This window comes from Marmota monax, unplaced genomic scaffold, assembly GCF_021218885.2.
Source record: "Marmota monax isolate L192 unplaced genomic scaffold, Marmota_monax_Labrador192_F-V1.1 WCK01_AAM20220418_F8-fsc00057, whole genome shotgun sequence".
Lineage (NCBI taxonomy): Eukaryota > Metazoa > Chordata > Mammalia > Rodentia > Sciuridae > Marmota > Marmota monax.
This window is the reverse complement of record NW_026693933.1, coordinates 7,765,953-7,784,202: the sequence shown is the minus strand read 5'-3', so window position 1 is coordinate 7,784,202 and position 18,250 is coordinate 7,765,953. Positions and strand designations below refer to the sequence as shown.

General features: G+C 39.0%; 1 protein-coding gene across 4 annotated transcripts in view; it reads right to left on the bottom strand.

Moving 5' to 3' along the window:
• Positions 1 to 18,250, bottom strand: part of Dnah11 (dynein axonemal heavy chain 11) — a 331,880-nt gene that overhangs the window by 7,168 nt on the left and 306,462 nt on the right. For all 4 annotated transcript variants that reach the window (XM_046463517.2, XM_058585343.1, XM_058585342.1 and 1 more), the window contains 4 exons: positions 15,832 to 16,059; positions 10,072 to 10,263; positions 6,797 to 6,916; positions 319 to 561 (listed from right to left, as the gene is read on the bottom strand). In XM_046463517.2, the coding sequence (XP_046319473.1) occupies positions 319 to 561; positions 6,797 to 6,916; positions 10,072 to 10,263; positions 15,832 to 16,059 (783 nt within the window). The remainder of the gene's footprint in view (positions 1 to 318; positions 562 to 6,796; positions 6,917 to 10,071; positions 10,264 to 15,831; positions 16,060 to 18,250) is intronic.

Here is an 18,250-nt window from a genome sequence, read left to right as displayed (position 1 = left end):
GAATACTAAGCACATGAACAACAGACGTATCTCACGGGCATAGTGCAGCGGCGGAGGAGCTTGACAAGTGAATATGTACTGTACGATCCCATGCACTTGAAATTCAGAAACAAGCAAACCCTTTGGGGCCTGGGGAGTTGCATTGGCTGGTAAGGGCACAAGTGTCTTTCTGGACTGTTGAAAATGTTCTATATTTTGATCTACCTGCGGATAACATGAATGTGTACACGTGGAGGCAAAAAATTCACTGAGTTGTACATTTAAGATTATCTTTGGTGTATGTAAGATATAACTCAATTTTTTAAAAAGGCCCAGTACCTTTTCTTCCATGGATTGGCCGAGTTCCTCACTGCTGATCAAGTTCCTGGGCTGCATCTCCAGCAGAGTTCGGAAGAGAGCGCTGGATGTCACTGTCAGGAATTCTATTTCAGCATTTGGGTGGAGGCCGTATAGGGTCGGGCTTTCTGGAGGCAGTGCCTCCTCTATGTACTGGTGGTACCCCGAATAATCTAGGTAGGGTGGGGCAGCAAATCCTGGTGCCAGCATAAGTTCATCTTCAATCTTTAATCATAAAGGAAAAGTTGGTTACTTCAAAGCTACATAGGCATCAGTCTTCACTTCTTAAATGACTGGAATTCTGGCCAGAAGGTCCCAGGATAATGCTTGATGAGTAGCAGGCTCTAAAATGTTTCAAAACCAACCATTCTGTTCTATTTATGGCACCAGGGGAAGATTCTGAGGTGCACACAGGAATCCTGTTCCCGGGGGAGAATCAGTTTGCAGTGTGCTTGGGGCCGCGTGGTATGTGCACAGAAGGAATGAGCAAGTGCTGTGCCATCCCTGTGTCCTGGCCACTCCGTTACATGCTACTTGATCTCCCTGACATTCCCAGTACCTAGAGGGTATATACTAAGTCAAATTCACATCACCTCCCTTGGATCTTGGGCTACTCAGAGCAAAGTCTGTATTTGTCTCAAGCCCCTGAGGTCAGTGGCCAGCACTTGCTGGTGCTCAGTGCATGGTTGCCTAGTGAATGAAAACCATAAAGGTGCCAATCGATTTCATTAAGGCTGGATGAGGCGGTAGACTCCACAGACAGGGACATTTTGAATAAAGGCAATATGAATGGTAGCAATACCAGATCCTCTGAACATGGAGAATACAGATCTCCAAAATGTAACCAAACACTTTATGGGCCCAAGTTGTGTCCAGCCACAAATATAATCAAGTGTTTATAATCTCAGATATCCCAACTCCGTATCTCAGTTCTCATCTACTATAGCTTTGCCTAGATTTTCTAAGTTATTTTCTAAAAGTGAGATTTCTCTATTGTGCATATTGTACCATGTCTCTGTCACCTGGAGACAGTGCTCAGTAATTACTAATTTATTCAATAATATGATCACCCAGTATACTACAGTAAACCTTGAAAGTGTAAAATGTCATGTGACCTTGTTCTTGAGGAACTGAGTCTCATGGGGGCAAGGGAAGCGTGATTTCTCACAGACATGTTGGTGACTAATGGTGGCTTGTTCCTTGCCTGCAATCTTGGATTGCCTAGAGCAGCTGTGACCTTAGCAAAATACTCACATGTTCCATAAATTTCAAGGGCATTTTAAATATCTGAGTCAGTTTTTTTTGTATGTGTATGTGCTAGAAGGATTTTTAAGTTATCATATCCTTTATATTATACAGAAATACAGGAAGGAACCAGTGAGACTCTCCCACCACCAGTATCCTTGGACTTGGCTATATTCAATTGCTCACATTTTTATCATTTCATATTTATGTACAAAAAGTTTAGATGTCATTTGATGCAATGATAAAAAAATGATATAGGAAAGTTGAACTCACCATTATTAGTGTATGATAAAATTACCCCAAATAAAAACATGAACAAAAATATTAACAATCCCAAATTAGGATAAATACATCCAAATTGAATTTTATTCTCTACAAAGACTTGGTCTTCTCTGTTAGTGCTTACCAGTTAGCTGGAACAAATTTTTAAAAGCTGAAGTTAATCTGTCCTTCAAAACAATTTCAAGCCATAAATTTAACTAAAACCTGAACCACTTGGCGATGTTAAGATGCTGTGGGGGATGAATATTTAAGTGCACACTCTGTAATGCTGGTGGGAAGCAAACAGCCTGTGCTTTCTGGAAATGCCAGACAGTCTACAGACGGGAAAGGGGTCTTCTGTATGTGTAAGTGTGTAAGTGAAGCAAAGGAAACACCAAGCCCAAGGGAAAGGACTCAGGGCTCACAGCCAGGCATATCGGGTTCAATTCCCATCCTTGATGGCTGGGTGGCTTTAAGAAATGAGTCTCTTTATTTCAGATATTTTTACCAGTAAAATGGGGCTCATAATAGCAACTTAATAGTTGTGGCTGTGAACATTTAATAAGGTATGCAAACATCTAGGCCCAGAGCAGTCTTGTACAAATGTTTGTTTTGGTCTTCCCTGTGCCCTAGGGGCAGATGGTTATTTTATGGACATCTTTACGGTTATTTTAAGTACATCTTGCTTTTCTGGGACGAAAAACAAAATCTAAAATGCCCTGTAAATTCCTACTTTGGTGCCCAACAAGTAAAGTTTGAAAAGCAAGGTTTGGTTCATAAACTTGCATCCCCTTTTATTGTAAGAGAACTAAAGAGATCAATATACTCCTGGAGCTCTGTGAATTCTGATTCTGACTCCAGGCCTTCTTTCCTCTCAGGCTTTTATGATAACCTGCTGCTTGCTGATGGGGCCCTAACTGCAGAGTTCTCTCTACAGTGGCCACCTTTGGACCAAGGTTGTTTGGAGAAATGTCTCTTTAGAATGGGTAATTCTTTAAGGCATTAAAACACTTTCTCAAATAACCTCCCTCCATGCAGAGCAAAACTATGACAATGACACCACTTCACCGCCATCAGGATGGTAGAATAAAAAATGGGGACATTAATAGTGTTGGTGAGGGTGGAGAGGAAACAGAACTTTTAATTTGCTGATGGGAATATAAAGGGGTGCAATAACTTTGGAAAACAATTTGGTGGTTCCTCCAAATGTTAAACAGTTACCACTGGACCCAGCAATTCCACTCCTAGTACACTCCCAAAAGAATTAAAAAAATAAATCTGCACAAAATTTAAACCTGTAGTTGCACTGCAACATTGTTCATAATAGCCTCAAGCCTGAGGCAGCCCAGTGTCCACTGGTGGGCAGACACATGTGATGTACCTATACAATGGAGGACTATTGGGCCATAAAAAAGAGTGAAGTTCTGATGCATGCTACCATGTGCATGATCCAAACACAAAAGGCCACATATTGAAAGACTGCATTTAAATAAAATCCCCGGAACAGGTAAGCATAATAAGTAGATTGTGGTTGCCAGGGTCTGGGAAGTAGCCAGACCTACATACACACCAGTGATGCCCCTCAGCCAGTATGGGGGGAGCACTGGGGCAAATGAGGACCATTAATGGGTGCAGGGGTTTTCTGGTGTATGATGAAGATTGTAATAATGATTGTACAGCCATGAACATACTGAAAAGGACACGTGGCTCAGTGTTTTGTGGCCTATGCTGCAACCACCTCAAACTGGGCAGCACTCCAGCCAGTGCAGGGTGGTGTAGAGATACTGGCCTTTCCCACAGCACGTTCACATCTTGGTTCTGCTGCTTATGAGCTGTTAAATCTCCCTGAGCCCGAGTTCCTTTTTGGCTAAATGAAATGATCAAGTAGTGAGAAATGTGTGATACCCCTGGCCCAGCAAGTGTGTTTAATAAATAACTTCCATTGTTACCACAGATAAAGTAGTATACAGTGAAATATAAAATTTGTGTTACAAAGATTTACACTTAATAAAAATATTTCCCATACATTAAGAATATTGTTCTAACACTATGAATGTTTACACTGGACAACAATTGTATGAGTTGGTCATTCTTGTTTTATAGATGATGAAGTTCAGTAATTTGTCTGAGATCACACAGCCAATACAAGATTTTACATGAAGCCCAAGCTCTTAATCCTTAGTATATATCATCAAAATAATTTGCAGAACATAACTTCCAGGAGACCAAAGACATTATTTTCCCAAAATAATTTACTGCATTACTTAACGTACTTCTGCCAAGTATATGTGTTATATGAGAATGTGTTTTTGTCCTTAAGTTTGAGCAAAGATTCAGTCAGTGGGATACTGTCTCTGAAGGCAAAATTCCTTTATCTGCCCAGAAACTTGTAATTCCTCCAAGTAGCAAAATATCACTCATAAAAGAACTTTAAACCCAACCCATTAATCGGTTGCTTTCTGATCATGTTCCAATATAACCAATGATACTATATTGCAAATACATCAACCAATGTGAAAAGTGGCAAAAAGACATCCTGAGGATGCAAAGCGTTAGATCATATTGCTAATCATATAAACAGCATGAGCAGGAAACATTTGCATGAGAACAAAATAATAGATCTGCAGCCTCTGACATGGAGTCAGTAAGTGCGTTCATTTCCCTGGGTGAATGAGAAGGTAGCGCTGTCCAGTGGGGACACAAGCTTGCAAATGAAGCACTTGGATCCTGAACATCTCACCAGATCTGTGTGGCAGGTCAGGTACCTACATCTCTAAAGGGCTTACATACACACCAGTGATGCCCCTCAGGTTGCAGCACCTATATTTATTTTACAATTATTTGAATGGGAGTTCAGACTTGTGGAGGTTAATGGACTGTCTCATTTGGCAACAGTAATTCCCACAGCCACAGGCCAGAGCCAGGGGAAGGAATGTCTCCATGAGCCTCCCGCTCTGCCCCTTGACCTCTGCATCATTTGGAGAAATCAGCCTCTGTAAAGGTTGCTCTCAGGCACTGTTTAGCTTTCCCGTCTCCATGGTAACGTGCTTCTTGACCTCTCCAGAGGAGCAACTTAAGCAGTGGTAAGTTGGAAATATATTGGACACGTGAAATCCTGATCATTAAAAGCCAGGAAGACCAGACTGGCAATGAACAGAAACACCTAAAGGATGGTCACGTAGCAGGGAATTCTGTCTTTCTTCTGCCTTGTCCCTAAATTGTTTGACATTCAAAGTAGTGAAAAATAATGTGCCAGTTTTACAGGTAGACGAGAGTACACCAGGTTCTCAAGTATACGGTCGTAGTACTTCTCAAAATGAGCTGGAGGAGGGTGATCAGCTCTGTACAGCACTTCTCTGAGAGGGAGATTTCCAAGAAATTTAGAGTTTGCTCGGGCTACTTCAAAACAAGCAAACAAACAAATACTCTGGCTCTAACTAGTAAGTGTCTTGCCCAACTGGGAGGAGAAATGAGATGTGGTAGGGTGCTGTTGTAGTTGGGAAGTGGCCTCCAACGGCCACATGTTGATTGTTTGGTCACCAGCCTGTGGTGCCACTGGGAGGTGGTGGGACCTTTAAGAGGTGGGGCCTAATTGGAGTTCTTCATATAGCTGTGGGCCTACCCTCAAAGGGAGTATCAGGCCTGACTCCTTCCTCTGCCTCTTCCCTGTGGTGAGGTGAACAAGCCCCCACCATGTATGTGCTCCCACCATGATAGACTGTGCTGCCCCAGGCCAAGCAACCATGGACTAAAACCTCTGAAGCCATAAGCCAAAATGAACCTTTTCTCCTTTTAAGTTGACTAACTCATGTTTTTTTTTTTTTTTTTTTTTGTCATAGTAATGGAAAGCTGATAAACGGCTTTCAGGAAAATAACCAGGAACCTGAACATGAGAGAGGAACATGAGGAAAGCAGGGCTACCCACTGTTAGCTTCCTTAGTGAGTAACAAGAACCTATTATTTTTATAAAAAACTCAGCCCTGTCCACAGACACAGGGTTAACATGAGAAAAGAGGCCTGGTCTTCCAGCACAGTGATAATCTACCCCTTCCTCACAGAATAAGAAAACCAGGTTCTCAAATCAACACATTGTTCTTTTTAAACATAACTAGATTACTTTCTTATATAAAATGTTAATAGGAATTCTGAATTTCCATTATATATTAATTTCTCATTGTGTCATATTTTTTTTTTGTTATCTTTTGAAACAAGATCCAAATAAGATTCTCGGATCATACAAATTTGATACTATATGTCTTTGTTTTATAGCCTGGCTAGGTTTTATTTTTAATTGACAGTAACTGTGAATAATAATGTGATGTTTTGATACAGGTTTAAATTGTGGAATATTAAATCAAGCTAACAAACCCATCACCTCACAGGCTTATCCACCACATTTTTCTTGAGCATCTATTTTGTAAGTGTTACTGATCAAAATTTAGATTGGTCCATGATACTTGTGACAAGCAAAAAAATATCCTAACAAAACAAAACAAAACAATAAAACTAGTGAAATGAGCTCTGCAAGTGAAGTTAAAAGACTAATATTCTGGCCAAAGCTTTTGTCTACACATAGTGGCTTGGGGCCAGTCACATGCCTCCGTGTTTAGGTCTGAGGCGGAGCAGTACTGTTGGATTTGCACAGCTCACAGGGTTGAGAGAGATCACCAAGTTGGTGTGTGAGAGCGCTTTACCTTGACACATTGCACAAGCACAGAAATGACCTGGTGGAGTCTTCTAGAAATATGGATTCTAATTTTATCTATCCTGGAAGGGGCCTGAGATTCTATATTCCTAACAAATTATCAGACCCCACTGGAAGTAGACCAAAACACACTCACAAAAGGGCAAGAATCCTCAATAACACTCAAGAATCATCTGTAGAATGAAATTAAGTTTTAGAAATTCTTACCAGAACATTTTCTTCAGGTGAATTAATTTAAACAGGACTTACCAGAGATGGATTCATGAATTCTTCTAAATACACCCGACACAGTTTGCGATCCCAGTCATCTGTGATGTGGCCCCCGTACATGATCTCACCAAAGAGGTAACGGAGGTCTTCCCACGGAACCTGGGGCAAAAGCATGCAAATGTTCACTTCTGATCCCAAAGCACCTGCCTCCACAGGGCCAACCAGAGGACACCTGCCCCACTAACAACATCCTGAAGCCCCTGTCGTCAGGGTCATTTAAAAGAAGAGCGGAAGGCAGGGCATAGTGGTGCACATTTGTAATTCCAGATACTTGGGAGGCTGAGGCAAGAGGATTGCAAATCTGAGGCCAGCCTTAGGAACTTAGTGAGAATCTATCTCAAAATTAAAATATTTGAGATCTGGGGATGTAGCTCAGTGGTAAAGCATCCCTAGGTTCAAATCCTGGCACCAAAATCAACAACAAAAAAAACTCCAAAACCAAACAATAACATTAAAAGAGGTACAAGTAGCATCTAAGTCTGCAGAATTTGTTGGGAGAATTATTTTTTATGAGTTCTAATATATTTGGTGAAAATTTACTAACACTGTACTTTTAATGCAGATTTCAAAGGAAATGGATTCATTCCTAGGACATGTTACAGCAGGGAAAGTTTATTTGTTCAAGATCTCATCCCCAAATCTTGAGAAGATGTTGGTTCTGAGAACCTTTGAAGTGTTACCTGTTTTTATGACCTGATTTATATCAGTTTGTATGATCTGATTCAGGAAAAGAAAGAAATAGCTGGACAATTTGAATTTGGGGCATATTTTGAATTCTATCACCTTCTGGAAGTCTCAACAAACCAATCTTGCCCCATGGGTTGACTTGAGGGCTTGGTTTATGGCCTCACTGGCCAAATGATATAAAGGTTGTAACCAATGACTGTACCATTTTTATTCAAGAATCCACTGTATCACCTCTTCATTTGGCTTAGCAGGGTTTGAAGCCTCTCTCTGCTCCCCTTTAGCTTCTTCCAGGTTTACAAAACATGCCAGTTTGTGATGAAGCCTTTGTAGACAGGAACCTTTATACCCTTGGGGCAGTCTATTGCCTCCCAACGGTTCAAGTAAAAACGTAATTATAGCCTTCGCTTGTTGCACAATGTGACAGAACAGTACAAGTGAAATTGCTTCAACTATTCCAGTGTACTCGCTACGAGTTTATTTGAATTTGAATAAATGAACCTCAAATATGTCTTTCTTTTACCCTGACTTGATGTGAATGAGAAACAAGAGGCTAGGCTACAGCACGCTCTCTACACCATGCACCAGGTACCACTACATGGGTGGACCTTCCATAGAGCTGAAGTGGAGTAAAAGAGACCCCTTGATTTGATTTCCCCTTCTGGTTACATTTAATTAATGCCTGTTCTGGATCTTCATGAAAATTTTAATTAGCTAGAGGGTCTGTTCTTTTCAATAAGTGATTCTCTCTCGATCTTTGTGTTTCACACATACCTTCTTTTTGTAAAATTTTTTTTTAGTTGCAGATGGACACAATACTTATATTTTGTTTATTTTTATGTGGTGCTGAGGATCAAACTCAGTGCCTCGCATGTGCTAGGTAAGGGCTCTGCCATGCCACTGAGCCACAACCCTGGTCCCAACACATACCTTCTTGAAAGGGGCATTTTGAACTAAACTATGTGCACCTATTAACTTATTTCCCAAAGCGTGACAGCTTGCTTTGTGATGTATAGCAAATGACTTGGATGCAGACGTTTGAGTCACACATGAGACTATGTTAAAAACCTGAAGCTGCATTTACCCCGGACCCCACTGGGAGAAGCAGCAGGACACAAGACAATTTAATTGGCCAAGCAGTGTTGCCAGACTGGGACATGAGAGCTGGAGACAAATACCTAGCAGTTCCCTTCTTGCTGCATTTCTACCTTCCATTGTATACAGGGCTCAGCTCACATAGGAGAGTATTTCTGGGCTCATCTTCATGGGACAGTTATGTAGGACTTGAACTTAAGTATCAAAGGTGCCACTTATCTTTTTACTCAGAATGATTCTAATAATCAATTTTATGTGTTTAACATTATAAACAAAACAGATCAACGCAAGAAAATCATTCCTTCAGTCAAAGCATGCTTTCAAGCATGCGGACTTAGCTTTTAGTTTCATAAATTTATTTATTTATTTAGTTTTTGGAAGACACAACATCTTTATTTGTATGTGGTGCTGAGGACTGAACCCGAGCCACACGCATGCCAGGCGAGCGCGCTACCACTTGAGCCACATCCCCAGCCTCTAGTTTCATAAATTAAAAAAAAAAAAAGATAGGGAATATTGATTGTCACAAACTATATTAAAACCATTTATTTTGGAAACAATTTGCTCAAAATTTGTTCCTTGGGAGCACACATCCATGCTGTGTACCCAGCAGTCGAATCAACACTGAAGCTTAAGAAAACACTGATAAAAACCAAAAGAACATCAAAAAACCATGCTTCCCTAGACACGTGCATGGGTGACTTTAAAGGCCCTTTATAGAACGTGGCTGAGAGTCCAACACCTGGTTGATTTTGACAAATATATCCCAATTTTAACAGACTTAATGGAAAAAGTTCCCCACGTGAGGATTAAACCAGGATCTCCTTCGGAACGAATGGGTCTTTTTGAAATCCAATCATGGGGTTTATAAGAGTTTACACAACTGTTCTTGATGAGGCATTCCCATTCCCATCTGTAAAACACATTTTAGCTACAAAATAAAATCATTCATCTACCTTTAACTTCAAATCAAGGGGAACGTTACTGAGAAAGTCACAACAAGGTGGCATCCTTAATACATAATAATGACATATGCGGGAAATGCACCATTATTTATACATGTGACGCACTGTAAATTGCTTCCATCATCAGAACTAATTGTAGTGATTATTAATGCAGTGTTATGAACTGTCAGAATTGCTGTATGTAATTACATTTGTGCAAATGCTTCATTACCTGCCTAATGAATCCAGCATATATGCACATGTAAACCACTGTTTTTGTTAACATAATGAAGGACATTTTTTTTTCTACTAAGCTGCTGATGTAGAACTGTTTTGACCTATCTTATAAAGTTCGACCGTCCACTGCTGGAAAACCATTGGTGAGGTTTATTTTCAAACTTGGCATATGTAGTGTCAGCTATTTCAGTAATAGCTTCCAAGAAAGAAATCATGGTCCATTTTTGATAATGCCTAAAGATTGACAGGTTCAGTGTACTCTTTAGAAGGTATCATCTGACCACTAGTACTTACATTGGGATTTGCCTCCAAGTAGTTGTACAGGACATTGGCACAGATGGTGAGGTCTCCAGGGTTGAAAGGATAACTCCGGCTCCAGCCTTGGGGACCAAACCTCAGTCTTCCAGCAACACAGGCATGGAAGTAGCACAAAGAAAAGAGGATGCTTTTAAACTCCTGTTCCTTGGAGCACATCTCAAGTGTATCCTGTGAGAAAAGGAAAAAAAAAATGCATGACTATCTATATGGTTTGCAAAGGTCTGAGTTTTCAATACTCTTGTGAAGAATTCGAGGGAGATATTCTACAGAGGTAACTATAGTTCCAAGAGAGCACAAGAGGTAGCTATTTGATATTTTCGTCTCTGTTGATTTAAAAGGAATCTTCCCATTTTGCTTGTTATTTTCAGTGCTTCTAAGTTCACTAGAAAATGAAGCAATTTATTTTAACCATGGTAAGACTGCTGGATGTCATTTTTTTCCCCTGTAAAACATTTCATGGCCTTAGAATCATCATCAGTAGAATGCTAGTTAACCATAGCTATCCATTGTTCTCACCCATACATTCCTTGGTTCCACAGTAATAAAGATCATCTAGACACATGGCCACCTGCTGGAAGACTGTTTCTCACCTCCCTTCAAACCAGAGGGACCAGATAACCAAGTTTTTGTCAACAGAATTTGAGCAGAACTGATGTATATAAATTCCATGTTGTTTGCTTAATAGAAAATGGCTTACCCTCGCTGTCACTCTTTTCCCTTTTCTGAAGGCTAGAAATAATGAGAGGATAGCCTTGAGTCAGGCATGGGAGGTGGATGATGGAGGAATAGATCGGCCTAGTGTGTTTGAGAGAACAAACTGCTGTCTTGCTCGACTCACCACTGTGATATTCTCTTTGTTATAGCAGCTCAGCTTGACCTTAGCTGATACAACCACTGTGACACACAGTCTCCTTCCAATGAACTAGGAGTAAAATTTACTCTTAGGATGTGTGAATGACACAGGAAGGATTGGAAAACTTGTGCCTGTGGGAATGCCTTTGGACTAGATTAGCGGGATTTGTTTTTGAAAATGTAGAGGAAAAGTAGAATCCTAGCATGCTACACTGATCTGGTTAGAGCCCCAACAGCTGTAAAACAAGAAGGCAGAAAACAGCTGTCCAGTCTACAGTTTGAAGATGTACTTTACTCAAGGTTGGCAGTTCTAGGTGGAAAACAACAAAAAGATGTTGAGATAACTCCTGCAGCTAGTATTAGGCAGGAAGGGACAATTAGGCCACCATCTATACATTACTGTCTAGGATGTCAAACTACAGCCAGTCAAAATTTCAGATGGAGCTGACAACATGGACATTATTCAAAATATTTTTAGGATTTTTGAAAGGAGTTCAGTTCTGGTCTCCCAAGGGACTGCTGGTACTAAACCAAGTCTAGATTTTTTTTTTCCCTGTGGGTCAGAACCAGAAGAATGTTTACTTTCTTTCCATAATGCTTTCAATCAGAATCACAGGTACCACCACATATAGTTCTAGAATTGGCCAGGCTACGTATAGTGCAGACCCAACAAAGTCAGTAGGTCTCTCTAAATCATCAGGTCATTTTTGGTAACTTATGGGATTTGGCAATGTATAATCATCAAAAATAACTTTTCCACAATTAAACATCAAATAAAAGGCAACCTTGTAAAAGAAGAAAAGAAAAACCAAATAATTGGAATTAAGCTTGAAGGATATAAAAATATGTTCATGTGTAAGAAATTTCTAGGAGACCCACTATAAGTATCAAAATTTCACATCAGAATTATGATCTAGCAAGACATTTAACAGCCTCTTGAATGACAGATAGGTCACATAAGACCCCAAATACTATAATAATGAAGTACATCAACTCAATCTATTATTTCATATAACTTGGTTTTATCCTCAGTTCTAAAAAGTATGTGTCAATGTCCATTTCCTTATGCTCTGATAACATAAATGCTGATGAACAAAATTATGAATCAGGTTTCTCTAAGAAAAAGTATGAGTCTACCTACCATTCCATATTTCAGGCCAGTTGTATTTTTACAAGCCAAATGATGAGCAAATTAATATCAGAAAATATACAAATAACATTGTGAACAGAGAACATGAATTTACACATACATGATAGTGCTATCTGGCCCGGAGCCTCTGGCTTCACATGCATAATTACCATTTATTTGTTTCTGCTTGCAAATTTCACAGAAATAGAAATACATATTCTTAAAAAATATGGTTATTTTAGTATGAAAAGAGCCCAAACAGTATTCCTTTCTGACATTTTTCAAAAGGCAAATGCTAATACACTGAAAGAGATGGATATTGGTAAGCATCCTACAAAAAAATGGTTCCTTATGTCTTTGTCACTTTAATGATCAGATTCACATGATTATCCTAGAATTCTCAAGGGAATAAAGCACTAATATTAAGTGCCTCCAACGATAGGAGGTACATTCTAATTCGAGAGGATGAAAAATACAGATTTGATTTGATTTGAAAACTAAAGCATACAAAAACACCCAAACAGAACATTTACTTGCCTAGTCCCCTTGGCTGTTTTCCTTAGCTAAGAGGGGCATCTGGGCAACAAGAACAACTGGGACACATTTATTTAACCCACTTGGGTGACATAGCAGGTAGTATGCACCACTTTCTACTCATATCACACACTTTAATCAGACTGGGAATGGCAGCAATAGAGAATGCGCAAGGCGATTTGAAGACACGAGTAAAACTGTTACAGAGACCTCTATACCTGTCTTAATGTTTTATTGCTGATTTTTAGCTAGGCATATGATTAGGTAAATCTGCTTTTACCAGCCTCTTTTGCAGCTAGGTAATGCAATGTGATTACATTTGATCAGTAACATGAAAGGAGAAATCTTTGTCTGCCATAGTGCACTTAAAAAAGCCATATTGCAAATATTTAAATGTATAGTAGTTACCCCTTATTTGCAGTTTCACTTTCTGTACTTTCAATTACCTTTGGCCAACCACCATCCAAAAATATTAAATGGAAAATTCCAGAAACAGTTCAAAAGTTTTAAATAGTTTTCATAGCACTTTGCTATAGTTACTCTATTTTATTATTAGTTGTTATTATGAATCTATTACTGTGCTGGATTTATAAACTTTATCATAGGTATATATCACAGGAAAAAATAGAGTACACAAAGGACTTGTTGCTACTCTTGGTTTCAATTAATACTGTAGTCCCATGTCATCTGTTTTCCCCCACAGATGACATGGGACTACAGTATTAATTTGTAGGAACCATCTTTTTTAAAAATACAACAAACATGTTCCCTTGGCCATCATCTTTGTTTCTTCTCTTGCCCTTCTCTTGATCACATGGACATGGGAATGGCAATACTCTCAGCCACCTGGGACATGATGGGTGCATCCTAAATATAGTGCAATGGTAAGCTGTAAAAAATGTGGTTACTGACAATCTTCTGGTGACACATATGAGTTCTGAAGGGCCTGCACCCAGAACTCTCACGTGGCAGGAATATTTTTTTAACCCATTTAAGCCATTGTTGTTTTGTAAGAACTTCATTTAAAAGTAGCCAACTTGAATCTGGACTGATAAAGAGTGCTGGGAGCTTATTCACAGATAGGACAAGGCCGATACCCTTGAATGACATTTTAAAAACTGCATTTTACTTTCAAACATAATGACAAGTGGACATTCACTAAAGACTCTTCCTTAGACCTTTTTTTTTTTCCATTTTGGATAAAATAGGTTTGAGAAGTTTAGTGGATCACGTGGGTGATCTTTCCTTTTGCTATATATGGTCAAATTTAGCCTTAACACTCAAGAGTATTCTCTTTGGGCTGCAGATGTAGCTCACTGATTGAATACTGGCCATGGGTTAGACACCCAGAAGCAAAGATAAACAAAAAAAGAGTATTCCTCCCACTAGAAAAAAAACAGTTCTCCTTAAAGTTCTTAAAAGTCTTTCTGACTTTCTCTATGGCAGTCAGAAGAACGGCTACTTTCAAGAATAGACTAGAACAGGTGTTCTTAACTGGAGAATTCATGCATAGGCTTTGGGGCAATCTTCTATCATTATATACAACATGTTTTTGAATATGCATTTTTCTAGAGAAAATATCTAAAGTATTATCAGATTCTCAAAGGGGATTCTCACCCCCCCAAAAAAAATAAATAAACAAGCAAGCAAATAAATAAATAAATAAGAAGCTGAAGGATAATTGGGCAAAAGCATATTTGTTCAAGAGATGCCCGCTTTCATGTTTAAGACAGTTCTTTTAGGGGAATGGATAAATTGTAAATATATCAAGTTCCTCTCTTTTACACTTATTTTAGGGAAGAACTTGAAAGTGTCATAACTGATTAGAAATTATCAATTAAGAGATGATGAAAAGACAAATATATATATCTGCCATAGTGCACTTAAAAAGCCATATTGCAGATATTTAAAAGATTCAACAAGATTTTCAAATGCCTATTGCTTACACAGTCTTCTGTATATCTATAGCCTATAAATTACACAATTATTTAAGAAATTAGCCATGTTTTTCAACACTGTATTCTTAAAGTGGCCTATTATTATAATTTTCTCATAAAGTTGGTTTAGGTATTGGTCCAAAAAGTACTGGAGAACAAGTTAAGTGTGTTGGGGGGCTTCAAGGAAAATGATAACATTTCTAATAGGGGCCTGAATAATCATCACCAAATCATGTCTATTTCTTCTTTACAACTTATTCTATTCTTAATAAGACTGCTATTTACCTAGGATTTAAAAAAAAAAAAATAGAAGGAGAGCTAGGAACGCAAAGAAATAGAAACAAAGGAAAAAGAAAGACTTGGTCTTGACACAGATAGATACAATAATTTGAGTATCGTATCGGGAATAATGGTAATTGGGCTATCATTCATGTATACACGTATTAATTTGTTTTATTTTGAAAGGAAATTAAAACATAAATAAGAAGCTATCATGACTATAATCTGAAAAAAAGGGACTTTGAATTTAGTAATATAAATGAGATCTGAGGGTTGGGATTGTAGCTCAGTGGTAGAGCGCTTGCCTAGCATGTGTGAGGCTCTGGGTTTGATCCTCAGCATCACATAAAAATAAATAAATAAAATAAAGGTATTTCATTCATCTACAACTAAAAAAAGAAAAACCAGATCTGAAACATCATACTGAAACTTTTTCCTTGTCATCACAGTCATCCACATCCATAAGAATACTGCATTTCACCACAGAACTGTTACTGTGTTAACATATATTCATGAGGATTGTGTTCATCCTAATCCTGTGCCAAAGACAGTTTAGTAATAAATGATTCTTAAGTACTACTGGCACAATTAAAAAGAAAAACTTCACATGATGGTTTCACTCCACTTCTTGGAAAATAATTTGGCATAAAATTTGTGACAACTAGGCAGTGAAATGTGGTAAAAAAAAAATCTTTTCCTTTTTCTGTGGTAAGAGATACTAGTTTGAGAAAGTTCCTCAAGCATTATTGAGTTTATATATCTTATACATGTGGCTATAGTTTTCGTGGGAAAATTAAATATATTTCTGAGTCATCAGACTAGGGCAGTTCTTTTAAGAAACTAAGACACAGACACACACACACACACACTCTACACACATTCATACACACCTCCCCTCAGAGCTGTTAACACCAATCCTCTGAGACACATGAGTTGAAGATGGTCTCTAGAGTCTTGTGAGAACTCTGATTTTATTGTCAGATCAGGTTGCTTCTACTTTCTTACCGGATCAAAGTTGTACAGAGCAGCATGCAAATTGGCTAGCATTCCTGTGGGAGGCTCGTTGGTGATCTTAATGGAATTTTCCAGAAGTCCTTGAGGGATGATGTGCTCATCGGGTGTACGGGCAGACTCAGCACTCATGAACACCCTGTAATCTTCATGGCTTCCATGGCTGTATCTTTCAAGAAGTTTCTCCAAGGTTCCTAACCATTTTGCTACCAAATGGACATTCTGAAAGACAGTATGGCTTATGATTCCTATAAATTTTTAGCATATTACTTGAATTCTAGTATCAGAACTTTTTCTAACATATATATACACACAAGCATATATGTGTGTGTGTTTAAAACTCAGAACAATGACTTACATTTTCTTTTTTTTTATGTTAGAAAAGGGGGGAAAAGGTAAAACAGTTGAATATTGAATATATTAAATGTTTCACACTGAATTTGTCATTGTAAACCAGAATGTCCTCCTAAACATGTACCTACTTCAAATATTTATTGTTAAGAATGAATGTGTGTATTTGTAACATGACATTGTTCTTAAATTAAAGAGCTGTCAAAAGCTACACACACAAAACCACAAACACCACCATCATCATCACAATTATCTTGTGATTCACAAATGTGCTCTTTCAACACTAAACACTCACAGGTGGAGACTGGTCATTGGTACTGGGGGAGAGGTCTGAAGGCTGTATCTGATATGCCCTCCAGTTTTGGAGACGTTTTGAAACAGTGACTAAAACATCACACCCAGGGACACATAATTATTTCCAACAAGAAAAATGTTTAAGATTATAATATGTACAGAAATAGAGAGGGTGAAGGCAAACAAGGAAGGGAATAGTAACGTAGGCATTCTTTGAAATTTTTGTTGTAGGAAGACCTATGCCAATTCAGTTGTTCACATCATTAGGCTTTTATTCCCATAGCAAATACTGAACATTGCCAGGAGTCCTGGGCTGAACTATGTCCCTTCCAAAACTCAGGTGTGAAAGCAATAACTTCCAGTACTTCACAATGCAATTAGTATTCAGAGATGGAGTCTTTCAAAGAGGTAATTAAGACTAAATAAAGTCATATGTCCCCATATGACTGATGCCTTGATAAAACCAGATAAAGACATAGGCAAGTTTGACCATCTATAAGTCAGGGAGGGAGGTGTCAGAGGAAACCAGACCAGTTGTCACCTTGATCTCATACTTCCAGCCTCCAGAACTGCAAGAAATTAAATTTCTGTGGATTAAGTCATGCAGTCTATGACACCTTGACTTGGCAGCCCTGGAAATGAATCCAGTAAAGACCCAAGTTTCCTCTCCTACATGCTTGCTATGGGGTTCTAACAAGAGTTCTTCTCATACCTAAGTATACCAATCAGGAAAGTGAGTAACAAAACCTGTTTTCTAAGTTCAATTATGTCCTGTCTTTTGGACCACAGCTACCTCTTGAGTAGCTGGGACTCCAGGCACATACCACCACACACACCTGGCTCTAATCATAGGCTCTTTTGAGGATGACTGTACCCCTTCTACTCTTTTCTCCAGTACTGAGCTCTTGGGTGCATGAGAACTCTCAATAGATTCTTTCTTTTGGGGAAGATTTCAGTATTTTTGAAGTAGATGAGCAATAACTGCTGTCTCTGGGGGAAAAAACAAACCTCCACTCTAGCACATCTGATTCTGAGCCTCAGGAGGGGAAGCATCACCATCCCAAGTCCCAAGCTCTCTATCAAGGTCATCTGAGCAGTGGGTATTATTAATACAGAAGGATATATTCCTATAGATGAAAGCCTGCTTGGACTCTGGGCAGCTTCATTATGAACCCAGTTGATTTCAAGCAAAATACAACGTGTCAACATATTGGATGCTAGAGGTTGTATGGGAAACAATACTTACCTGTGGAGCTTTACTGTAACGATTGGAGATAAGGTATCCTGTGATCACCTACTCAAGGTAATCTTCGGGATCATTGTGTCTCAAACCAAATGGCTGCTGCCAGACCTGCTGACAGCTAGAGGGGCTTGCCTGAGAAGTCAGCACAGCTCCCAGGGGCCCCTGGAGATGGCCTGTGCTCCATGGGCTCCTGTTAGAATCCCTGGCTAAGAAAACCACCCTAGAAGATTCTACCATTTAGTAGAATCACATACCTGTGTAATGCCAACCCTAGAAGGGAGGAAGGAATGATCTAATCTCCTTAATTTACAAACCAAGATAAAGCTACCCAAATGCTTAGGGGCAGTGAGAGTTGTATAAATGTGTGTGTGTGTGTGTGTGTGTGTGTGTATACACACTGGACTCTGTCAACGTTAAAGCAACATGCAACTTCTGCTACTACCATAGCAACAGGGTGGCAATCTCTAGGAGCCTGTTTGTCCTCAAGTGCTACAGTAGTGTTGCAGACATCTGTAAGTCAGGAGA